This window comes from Amblyomma maculatum, chromosome 1, assembly GCF_055883805.1.
Source record: "Amblyomma maculatum isolate TAMU_Amacu chromosome 1, ASM5588380v1, whole genome shotgun sequence".
Lineage (NCBI taxonomy): Eukaryota > Metazoa > Arthropoda > Arachnida > Ixodida > Ixodidae > Amblyomma > Amblyomma maculatum.
In genome coordinates, this window is record NC_139344.1 from 222,863,514 (window position 1) to 222,875,644 (window position 12,131).

General features: G+C 47.6%; 1 protein-coding gene across 1 annotated transcript in view; it reads right to left on the reverse strand.

Moving 5' to 3' along the window:
• Window positions 1–10,149, reverse strand: part of LOC146205708 (uncharacterized) — a gene marked incomplete at its 5' end in the record, with an annotated part of 70,171 nt that extends 60,022 nt beyond the window's left edge. The window contains one exon of the mRNA XM_084590367.1: window positions 10,016–10,149. Coding sequence (XP_084446493.1) covers window positions 10,016–10,149 — 134 coding nt within the window. The remainder of the gene's footprint in view (window positions 1–10,015) is intronic.
• Window positions 10,150–12,131: the final 1,982 nt, after the last annotated feature.

Below are 12,131 nucleotides of genomic sequence, written 5' to 3' on the forward strand. Positions count from 1 at the left end.
GAAAATGTGGGCGCCTATTATTGCGACCGTGCAAACGGCAGGCCCGAAACACGTGACGTCACCGGGAGTAGCGTGCCACACCCTGCACGGTGCACGCTTCACGCGGTTGTGCCAGCGTCCACCAGAAAAAAAAAAAAAAAGTCCGTTTTTCGTAACGATTGCTTCTACTTCGAGCCACCGGTGACCTACGATGTCGCCTCCGGCTTTGCATTTTCGGACTGACATTTACAACCTAGTCCTTGCGCAAAAAAAAAAAAAAAAAAAAGTGATAAACGCGTAACCCGAGATTGACATTGACTTTGGTTGACAGCGCAATGCCTGCGGTCGCAGCTTGAGCACGCGCATACGTCACAAATCGCGTGACTGGAATCGCGACAAGCCGCCTCTCAGTGAACGGGACTTTTCTTTGCTCGCTCGTATGCAAGAAATTGTTTCAGGTGACCGCAGTCAGTCTTGTTACTTTGTCGGAGAGATTATAATTAACTGCGGCTGAATGGGACCGTCGGCAGAGCGGCGGCAGCAAAAGAGCATGCAAGTGCGCCAGAAGTGTCCTTCATCGCACTCTTCTTGATGCATATTGCAGATCAGAGTTTTAATTATGCGACGTTCTCACGCTGCGAAACAAAAACGCGGTGGAAAGGCTGAATGACATTATACGCCGTATATCATTCCCCCTAGACTAGTCAGTCACACCACATATTGGGGCTTAAGAATAAAAATAAGTGCTGACTGGCGATTAGAATGAAGACCTCGTTTGAGGTAACATTCAGGGCAGCCTGAAAAGACACAAAGGAAGTTGAAAAATTTACCATGTTTCGTTTAGTTTATGGTCCTTGAGAATGTTGAACCTAGTAGTTAAATAAACAGCCCTGCAGGATTGTTCTGGCACCTCTGCGCTTAATATCTCGTCATTCATCACAGATGTCGAAATGGCTGTCGACCGGTAGCGCGTCGCCTCACGCATGGGGGTCGAGTATACATGCCGAGCACAGTGCGAGGGTTTCTTTGTGTCCCGGGTGCGGTTTGCGTATCCCCTGCGGTCACATTTCTTTTATTTCCTATTTTCTTTCCCTTTGTGGCCACGTGTGGAGTACTTCCCGCGGTGCGAGGAGCGGGTTATTTTTGTCTCGCTTGATAACACACTGAGCAGTACATGTTCTCTGACATCCTGTTGTCCCTATCTCTACATCTGGGTGCATATCTTATGCTCTTACGCTTAACATTAATAAACACGAAGCTACAACATGTACTGATACAGGACTATAGTTGGTGTATTACTGCGGCGCTACACGAAGCCAACAGAAGAGCCCAACAAAGTTGGACATTTCGACCCAATGTATAACGCTTCCCCGCTTAGAGGGAGGCTTGTGTTTGCTCCCAGGACTTATCAGCACCATCTTTGCGGCCGACACCACGCCCGGCACCACCATCCGCAGTCACAGCACAAGAAATCCGTCTGGCGACGTGCAGTATGCGCTCGGGCGAGAGGACGCAATGTGCGTCGTGCCAAGCACTTAAAGGTATTAGACACGGTATACGCTCTTAGCTGCCTTTCTGGGAAACCTTAGCCGAGCATCGATCCTATGTTTCGATGAATTTGGTGTCGGAATCAATACTAAATATGAAGCCGAAGCTTTCGTCACACGCGTTCACTTACAGGAGCAAGAAAAACACCAGCGCCGTCGGGTATGGACAGTTTTTGCTGGTCGCGATTCGTTATAACCGATAATGTTTGATAGTCGTAGTTGAAAGGAGGGCAATTAGCAAGGTAATAATTGTTAAGGGTATGCAACCCCCCCCCCCCCCCCTCCCTTTCCCCTCCAAAGAATCAGAGAATCCCAAACCACGTGGCAATGTCTACCAGCAACCGGTTTCAAAAGGGGCGGTCCACCCAACCACTATGCTGAAGATTGCGTGACAACAGATATGCGCTACTTTGCGAATGTAATATATTCGGAATGTAATATATTCGGACGCTACTGCATATCAACTGACCCCTCTGAAATGCCCCTGGCCTTGAGAGTAATAATAAATAAATAAATAAATAAATAAATAAATAAATAAATAAATAAATAAATAAATAAATAAATAAATAAATAAATAAATAAATAAATAAATAAATAAATAAATAAATAAATAAATAAATAAATAAATAAATAAATAAATAAATAAATAAATAAATAAATAAATAAACTGACAACCAGAGATTTACAGATCCTCTATAATATATGTGGAGACTTAACTTATGCACGAATAAGTCAGGCTTGACGATATTCAACGATGGCACTGATCAGATGCTTACTCTCCATCGGGCGAGCAGCATGACAAGATACACGTATTTCCGAAGGAACGCATTTCATGCTTTGCTATGAACATAGCAAAGCATGAACAGACTAATAAGGCGATGAGATGTGCCGATAGGAAAGCATAGAACATTATGGGAGCACAACAGTTATGAAGTACTAAGAGGTATTTGGAAAGAAATCATAGTTCCAGATTTTGTTCGAGAATTCGTTTTTGTGTCTAAGGGAGTCAGGTCTAGAATTAAAGTAGAAATCTGTTGGCAGACTGCAGTTAAGCGCTCACGGCAGAACCACAAATGATGCAGTATACAGAGAGATAGTCTGGGCGTCGTTAACTGCGCTGGCAAATCGTAGTAAGGACGCCTGACCAAACAGGACAAAAACAGAGGGCGGCTAATGCGCTTCAAACGCCTGACAAATAAGGCGGACGAGGTGGGTTAATTTAATGAAAAGTCTCTCTGGACCTGCACAGAAAATGGAAAAGTCAAATCAGGCAGGAAATGTTCTATAATGACTTAAGAGGCAGCACCGTGCTGTTTGAAGCGAGATCAAGGTGTCTGAAAACGTGAAGCTATAAGAAACTGATGACCAGGACGACGATACGTGTGCTGGTGGCGAATCTATAAAAACAATCGATTTTATTAGGACCTGGCAGTACCCACCCTTAGTCGATACAGCCCCAGTCACGCTTCCTGATGTCCTAGGGTTTAGAAATAACAATGGTAATCTGAATGAATCTGCGGCAGGTTTTAATAAAAATGACTGGAATATAGGCGGATTAAAAGCGAGGCAGGGACATAAAGATACACAATCAGAGTTCAGAATTGGAATTGAGTAAGAGTGACCAGAATTTGTCTGCCTTTTAAAAGGAAGAAATGAATTGTACAGATCGGTTAGTGGAGTGTAAAGCGAAGAAAAGCGAGTGTGGTGGTACCTGTTTCAAAGGGTACGCTCTGAAAATCCGAGGTAAAGCCCCGTGATTATAAAGGGCTTTAGCCGCTGGCAGGATGTGCGTCGAAGAAAAGCGCTCGCCTGATCGTCATCGACAAAATGGTATTTTGCGGGACTGTTCCGGCTTTTTTTATCTTTTTTTATCTTTTTTTTTTTTGATGTTCTTATATCGTAGCTGGATTGCAAGTGTATCTGTTTCGGTGCAAGCGTTGCCGGTAGAACCGAGCAGCGAGAACGGCAAGACGTTGCTACAGTGTGAAGGACAGCGCGCGGTTCCAGCGCTCTGCACAAGTTCGAAGACTGTGAACCCTGGAGTGCGTTTTTTCTCGAAATAATGAACAATTTGAAAACAAAAATCGTGAAAGAAAAATTTAAGCTTTGCGGAAATGCGACCCCATACTTTCACGACTAAAACGATCCGTACGTATAAAACCATTACAATCGACGCCGCTACTGCTAAATAGTAACACTAGCTTAACTACACCGCTTTCGACAAAGTTGCTGAACAGACTGCCGTTTACGCGCCTGGAGGTGCCGAACAAAACGCGCACGGGACGCACATTACGAGTCCGAGCGGAGTAAACGCCTAAGCGGCACGTCCACTCGGTCAGTGACGGTGCGCCCTAATACGCGCAACATGGGGAAGCGCCGCCGAGTTCCCGCATTGTGAACGTACGTATCGATCGCACGGCACTATACCTGTGTGGAGCAGTGCCTAAATCGAGCCGTGGCCTGGGTCCTGCACCCGAGCCAGGGGTCGTTAAACCCACGAACTCGCGGGTTCCGCCCTCACCCAGAGGTCGAGAGCGACCAGCGTGCTTCCCATTGTACAGCGAACGACTGGTGCTTCAGACTGCGGGCGAATGTCCGGGCGGCATGCTTCGATGTATGCAGGAAGCCAAAATAACGCCGTGCAGTTCAATGACGGGTAAGACATAGGCGGCTCCCGCGTTCCAAATGAGAGTCATAAGCATATGCCTACGCCAACAGCGTGTGCCTTCACCGGAGATGGTATTTAGATGTCTCATTCGACGGCTGTCCCACTGAGCTTGGTTACGGGCTCCAAACCTGCTAGCGGAGTGTACTTACTATCAAAGCCTTTGACGCAAACATGAACCTTATAGAAGGCAAGGGGGATATGCCTTAAGCCCGGGAATACATGCGACGTTTTTGTACCATGCACGGTGTTCGCGCGTCGAAAAGCGCCGACGCGACGCCCAGCCGTAGTTCATGAATGGCAAAATGACTTTTGCAAAGGAATTAAATTATATTATTAATTACTTTGCTGAAAATGGCAGGAATGTAATTAAATTTTGTTACTAATTACCACTCCGAAAAGGTAATTAAATTACATTACAATTACTTTTGCCGAGTAATTCAATTACTTTTAAATTACTTTTTAGTTTTCATCTATGCAAAAACTAAGTAAAGCGAGCAAATAAAACAATTTCTCTCCAGACGCAACACACACACTTTGTTTCGTCTTCCCGCCAAATTCTGCCCCTGACAATTAATTCTCTCGCTCTTTCCTAAGCACGTGTCACAAAAATATGGTAACGGCAACAAAACAAAAACAGAAGCAAGTTTGAACGTCGCTGGCTCAGAGCTGTCTCCGCCGTTTGAACTCCCCAAAGAAGATAGGCTATTTACTGTTTCCCATATCCCAAGAACCGACCTTGGCACCTTGTGCTCAGGCTCAGTAGTATAGTAATGCTCACGCCATGGACCCTTCCGCTCGTCTACCCCCCCCCCCCCCCCCCCCCCCTTTTCTCTCTCTTTCTCTCTAGTTCCGTGGTGGCACAGGCATCACCGAGTCCTGGCCGACGCAACAGGGAGTGTCACTGTGCACTCTTAACTAGTTTTGAACTCCTACCCTCTTGCCCCACCTGCCCGTCCGCCAGCCCCTTGACGCCTTACCTCCTGCTGCTGCTGGGGGAATGGTTGCAACTACACATAGGATAGCCGCACTAAGTGGCCCGGCTACACAGGACACAGGAGGACTCAGACTCAGAGTTCTGCGTTTCATTTCTTTGTCCCGCCTCCTTTTGCCAGTCTGTTACACTGGCCCAGGCTTGCCTCACGCCGTTTCTTCTATCGCGGCACTCTACAGTAATGTCTATTGAAAGAGAAGTGATGCCCTTTAGTAAAAGTAATTTCGAAAGGAATTGATTACTTTTGCAGCAAAATTACTGCCCAAAAGTGATTCACTACATTACTGAATTACCAGACTGGAAAAGTAATTCATTACATTAAAAATGACCGGAAAAAGTAATTAAATTACAGTAATTTTATTACTATAAATCAATTACTGTCATGTATGCCGGAGATACTTGGAGCGACGTCGCGGCGAGCTCCGCCACGTATCCCTCGATGCGAAATTAAATGTGATCAGCGAGTGGAAATAACCGCAGAGCGAGGTACGTGAGAGCAGCGACGCTGTCCCTTTTGTTATAATCGCGAAAGGGCTCAGTTCGACGCTATAATGTGCTAAATGTAGAAAGCGTACATAGGCCGCACAATCGATTTGCATGCTCGAACGAATGGAGACGCATACCTCGTATTGCCCGCTCAGCTGCGGATACCTGCAAATACCAGCGGTTGTCAACCAGCATATTTTGTGGAGTTAGGTTGATTGGAGGTAAGTGAGGCAATCCGACAATGACCGCGGTTGATTGGATGTGGAAAATGACAGGTCTGGAGCAGCGATGAAAAGTATAGCGCGTAATGGGCAGTCTCAGGGACGCGGCTCGATTGGCAACTCCGATCTTCGATGTGCTGCAATACGAGCCAGATCTGGTTCGAAGACGCTCTTAGTTCACTAGTGTAATTAACGACATTGCATAAGTTTTCTCTGAGGGCTTTGAGAGCTGTGGGGCATTCTTCGAGCGTGGATAGCTACGCTACGGCCGACGAGCGCTTCCATCGAGTTATCCCATAGCAGTGCTTACATCTTCGACACGGGGCGTGCAGGAGTGGACATGTGACCGGGAATTCGTTTGTTTTCTTTAAATTTTGTCGCAGAGCGTATTAGCGCAAATAAAATCAGATATACATAATTATGATTCTAATCGAAGGGCTTCACACGGTACAAATTACCGCAGTAAAACTTTTTGTTGGGCTAGTTGGTCCATAATGATTAGAAAAACTTCAGCGCAAATAAAATAGCCCGAAGGCGAAAAGAAGAAGGGACAGGAAAGAGCGCTGACTGACAACTAATTTTTATTGAGCAAGAACGTGCGCAATAAATACGAGAGTGGTGGCAGAACAGTCAGATGCAGTCAAACGTCACATGGTGTAAAGGGCCTTAAAAGCGCTCTTTCCTGTCCCTTCTTTTCGCCTTCGGGCTATTTCATTTGCGCTGAAGTTTTTCTAATCAAATTACCGCAACTGGAGACTGACTCAGAGTGACTCGTAGTGGGGTGGAGGGTGGATCTTCAATAGGCGGCGGTATTCAAGAAAGGAGGCTTCTGTGCAGTGACCAAGCGCTACTGTTGGAATCTCAAATCCTTGTCACCGGATGTGAACGCGCCATCACTGTGATACAAGAGCACCATTAGTTACAGTAAACGGAAGCTTGAGCCTTGAATAAGCTTGCAACGAAATAATAAAGGAAAAAAAAAAAAAAACTTTCGTCGAGTATACGTCGCCTTTCTTCCCGCACAACTTTCCCCTCCTCGCATAGATTTATTTTGATCGTTGGATCGACAAGCGTTGCCATGACCACCGGTCAGATTCTATAGCGAAGTAAACGCGAACCGTCATTACCTGTTCCGGTAACTTGATGGTGGAGCTTCAGTAAACGCACCCCCACTCCTGCCTGTCTGTAGTTACAGCGCGGGCAGGTCCGGGAAAACATCTTTCAATCAAAAGCGCGACGCATTATTTTACCCCTTCTTCGAGAGTATCCGCATATCTGTCACCGGATCTAAAAAGAGCCTTGCTTGTCGTACGACACTGTTTGCAAGGTGGCCTCGTGTCGGCCGTACTAACACCCAATAGCAAAATAGAAGTGTTGCAAAATGGCCTCTAAAAACAAACACGTGCACGGGTACTCGCCCACGCCAGCTCAAGTATGACCCATTTGCAAGGAAGTATCGCGCATTTAAGAGGGAGAACATCAATGTCTGCGCTATCTCTTTGTAATATAAGAACATTCCGGCGCGAACACAGACGGGGCGGAAGGCGCCCCCTTTGCCCTTGCATTCTTTGTGCGCCGCGGGATAAGGACGCTCACGTTGCAGCGCATGGTGAATCCTGCGCCGTGCTCCCCTCGGTAGCGCGGACGCTGTTGCGGCTGCTTCTACGCGTGTGCGCGCCCATGCAAGAAAAAAACAAACCAAGAAACAAAGTATAGCGCTTTAATGGAAATTCCCGTGGCGAAGCGCGCTTAAAGCATAAAAACTAATCCGGTGTCGAGTTTCAGTCTTGGTGCGTAAACATTCGAGACAAACAGAAATAATTATCCTTACTTCCGGGTAAACCTGGAAATTTCAACGGGAGCTTGCGTTTCGCCTTGCGCCGACGAGGTGAACAACGAGAGCCGGTGAATTTTGAAACAAAATTTGGACCCGGTAGTTAGAGTTCTGTGCTTTCTGATGGATCGATACAGCGCTCGAACTTAGGAGAGCGCCGCGCACACCAGGAAACGAAGCTAATAATATGTAATTTCAGTTTACCACGATGGGGCGCCATCCTGATGCATCGAGTATTTCCTCTATTTTGTTTTATTTTCACAGTGAGTTGCTTGGTGTTGCTTTCTTTCTTAATCATTGCCTAGTTTCAATGCGAAAGCAGTACTAGCCCTTCAGGCGAAAATCGGCTTGCATGTGTCTGTCTGGCTCTCCGCAAGTTAGAAATACCCACAAGCGTGATTTGGTTTGGTCTATAGGGCCTAACGTCCCAAATCGACTCAGGCTGTGAGAGACGCCGTAGTGGAGGGCTCCGGAAATTTAGACCACCTGAGGTCTCTTAACGTGCGCCGACAACGTACAGCAGCGTCATTCGAAAAGCGACCGGGATCCGAACCCGCGTCCTCGGGCGCAGCAGTCGAGCACCCTAACCACTGCGCAACCGCGGTGAGGCTCTGACAGGGGGTGTTGGCAGGTGACATGGTCAGACACTGATTGATTCGCGGTTTCTGTGATGTCACGAGATGTCTCGAGACAAGAGCTACTAACTCGGGCAGCTGTTGAGATCGAAATCGAACCCTAGGATTCTGATTTTGCTGCTATCATATAGGAGTTATTCAACAGACGTCACAGTCGCCATTTTGTGGCATAGAACACAGCTTCAGCAGGGCAAGCCAGAGCAGATAACGATAAGCGACCATGACGTAACTGCATACTCCCTATAGTCTACGTAAACGCATTAATACGACTTGGTTAAAGCGAAGATTTACCTCTATGTCGCTCCTTTCGTGGCTGCAGCGAGCTGCCAAGTTCGGCAACACACATCGGGGTCCTCTTCACAGGCATGTCATTGGCAAGTGACATGGCCGGGCACTGACTGTTCGGACGTGGCATGACTCGGCAGTTTACAAGGTATCGAAAATCTAACAGTCATAGGCATGATTTATAGTTGTTACGCAACGTAACACGACTCAAAACTTTACAAAGTACCATAATGCAAAGTAATGCTTTCGAACTCTCATTTGCCGAAATTCGTTTACACCACCTCGCTTCGTGCAGGTGAGCAATACCGATACGAGAAATAAGGAGGAAAGGCAGGGAGGTTAACCAGTAACAGTAACCGGTTTGCTACCCTGCACTGGGGGAAGGGGGTGAGTGGATATAAAAGTTGTGAGACAAGTTATGAAAAGGCATGCTTGTCACGGCCAAGTCTCTCTCAACACGCTCAAGCGACAGCTTGAGTAGCAGGGGCCTGGAATAAATTAGTGCTTCTTCTGCTCCTCGTGGACTTGCCGCTCAGCGAAGATTTCCAGCGCGCGATCTTTCAAATATTATTATTCTCTATGTGTAGATCTATTCGAAATAAATGCGCGCGAGACTTGGAGCAGGGAACGACGGCAGAATAAGACGTCGGGTGTGCGTGCTGCAAACTCTCGGCATACAAAAGTTTACTGACAGTGGAAACGTGCCTAAGCGAAGGTTCTCAGACCGGTCACCGTTGCGGCAATTAACTGCGCACTGGTATGTCAACAGCCCCGCAATTGTGTAGCCGGCTACTTTCAGAGCAACGAAACAGTAAAGAAAAACAAAGGCGAAGCATACGACCTTGGCAGATAATGAACGATGAGCTTTCCCGCAAGTGTAGGCACCCTTTATGCGGTGTCGAACCCGCGACCAGCCCTGTAAGTCCAGGACGCATATCTTTTCGCAGCTAGGTTAGCGAATCGACTGCAGATGTTGTCAGTCGGTGATATCGCGCGTCTGCTCATACCAAACTCTCCGATTCAGCGTATAATGATATATGTTGACGCGGATGTTAGCTTGCCTTGTATCGCGTTTTTGCCTTTGCACTTTCCCCTCGATACTGGGGCAGGGAGTGCAGCAGCACAAACGCATTTACACCATGAGTTGCTGTATACTGGCTGATATAACACGCGAATTAAAAAACAAACAAACAAAAAAACAGCCACGAGCACGTCGGAGCTAGCACGCGCGCGTGCTGTCCGAGTGCTCACCGCTGGATACCGCGATAAAGAAAGGATATCGGAAACGCAGGAAGCTGGACGTGGCCTCCGTCCCTTCCGTGACGGGCGCACGACGCGGAAGCCGCATCTTATCTGCGCCGATACTCACTGCGCGCGATTGACGGACAGCGGAGACGATGGCAGCAGTCGACTTCCGACGAGCGCCTTGAACGGGGCGGCGTGCGGTGCGACTGACGTACTGACGGCAGCTGCGCGCCGGTACCTTTCGCTGAGCGGCAGAGTTTAGCCGAACATCCTGCGCCGCGTGCGCGGCACGTGTTGTCTTTCGCGCTCCCTCCAAAGGGCGCCGCCGCCGGCGCACCTGACCGAGACCGACGCCCCCTAGCGCGCACCGGGCGACCAATAGAGCGGAGGGCGCCAAGCACGACCGCTGCTCGTGGGGCTAGAACCTGCGGCAGTGAATTTCTAGAGCGTTCCGTAGTTTCCTTTTTACGACTCTTTATCTTATCGCAAGCCCACCACCGGGACCCAGCTCGTGATGGTGGTATGGTGACTAAATTGCCGCGTCTGTCGACTGCCGCCTCTTGTTCCCTCCTTTCGGCCCCAATTGTGTTTGCCGCGCTAATTGCGTGCGTGCGAACCTCTCCCACTAGGCGCCCTATACTGTGATAAACGCGGTGCTGGGCGATACTAGTCGCGGAGGGGGCAGTGATCTGGAACGTAGCACTGCAACGATTCGAGAACGGAGGTGCTGAGCGGATGCAAATATGTTCTACATGTCAACAGTAACTATAGGCGACCAAGAAACGTCGCACACGGCGGAAGTGGGTTATTAGGCTTCTCTTGCAATTCGAAAAAGAAAAAAAAAAAAAAAAGGTTAGGTTTAGTTTGGTTTTTAGGTTTGACTCCTCAAAGCTAAACGAAGTTTGAGGGGCGCTTTACCCAAAGCGACTCACGCTATGAGGGACGTCGTAATGGAGGGCTCCGAAAGTTTAGACCACCTGGGGTTCTTTAACGTGCACTGACATCACACAGCACAGGGACATCGCTTCGTTCAGCTAATGCATGGGCTGGGTAATATTTTGACTTCCCTGAAACCGCTATTTTTGTCCGTCCGTGCACTCGCGTTCACCTGTGCAAGGGTCAGTCTACCCCTGCTCTGCACCTGCATGCGCTTGTCCTGCGTACGGACGCTGAACACCGTAAATACCGCACTCGTACAGATTGCTGTAACTAATGGTTTTCAACCGGAGCCCACCTTATCGTGACTGGGCCATGCTCAGTTCAATGAGAATCAACGTAACTTATAAGCGTATATTGCAGCCCCGAAGTATACGTGGGCCTCTCGGAGAGCTTCGTTACGGGAAGCGAAACGAGAAGGCGTACCTATACTGAGTAAAGCAACACGACGCTGCATTTAATGAGACTGGGTACTCCAGGCAGAGCACCGATTAGCCTGCAAGCTTTTCCCACACTCCGAGAGATCGGCAGGTGTGCTAGCTGTAGCGCAGGTTAAAGTGCAGGGAAAACGTTGACCACCGAAAGCTGGTCGTCTTCAGTAGTTCGTAGATATGAGAGAAGAATTCTGCATGCCTGAGCAGAAAATCGTGAAGAGAGTTTTTAATGATGCTCAGAATTATTTAAAAGGGCCTAGAACACTTTTTAAAAACAATAAGTAATGACCTTAATGCTTATAGATTATATATAGCTGCTTTCCGTACAGTGAAGCAACTACCTTGCTCAGGAATTGTTCTCCATTTCGTGCGCCTCTACACATTTCCGCTCCCCTTTATCCTCCTGCTGTGTTCTGATTCTCATGTTACGACAGAGAAGCCCTGTTGCTGCGCGCCAGTGCGTCTATTGTCTTCAAGAACGTGTGACGCATGAGCCCAGTGCATGCAGCCGCGATAGAATTAACAGAGAAGACCTCGTATTCCGCGAGGAAAAATTTCTGATCGCTGGTAGCTTCAACTATGCAGATAGCAATCGAAAAATAAATTCCATAGGGGATTCCAAAATATGGGTGGTCTTTCATACTTCGCGTGTTTTCGGATCAACTGTGTTTTAATTTCAGATGCAACCGGAAATTAAAAGGTGGGTACAAAAAAAAAAAAAAAGGAAGAAAGAAAATCTCTCAGCAGCAAAGTTCTCTACCACAGGGTAAGTTTTAACATTCTTGGAATCATTTTGTAGCGGTATTAACACGGACACGGACTTTGTGTCCGTGTTTTTACCGCTATACAAAATGATTCCAACAAGAAATT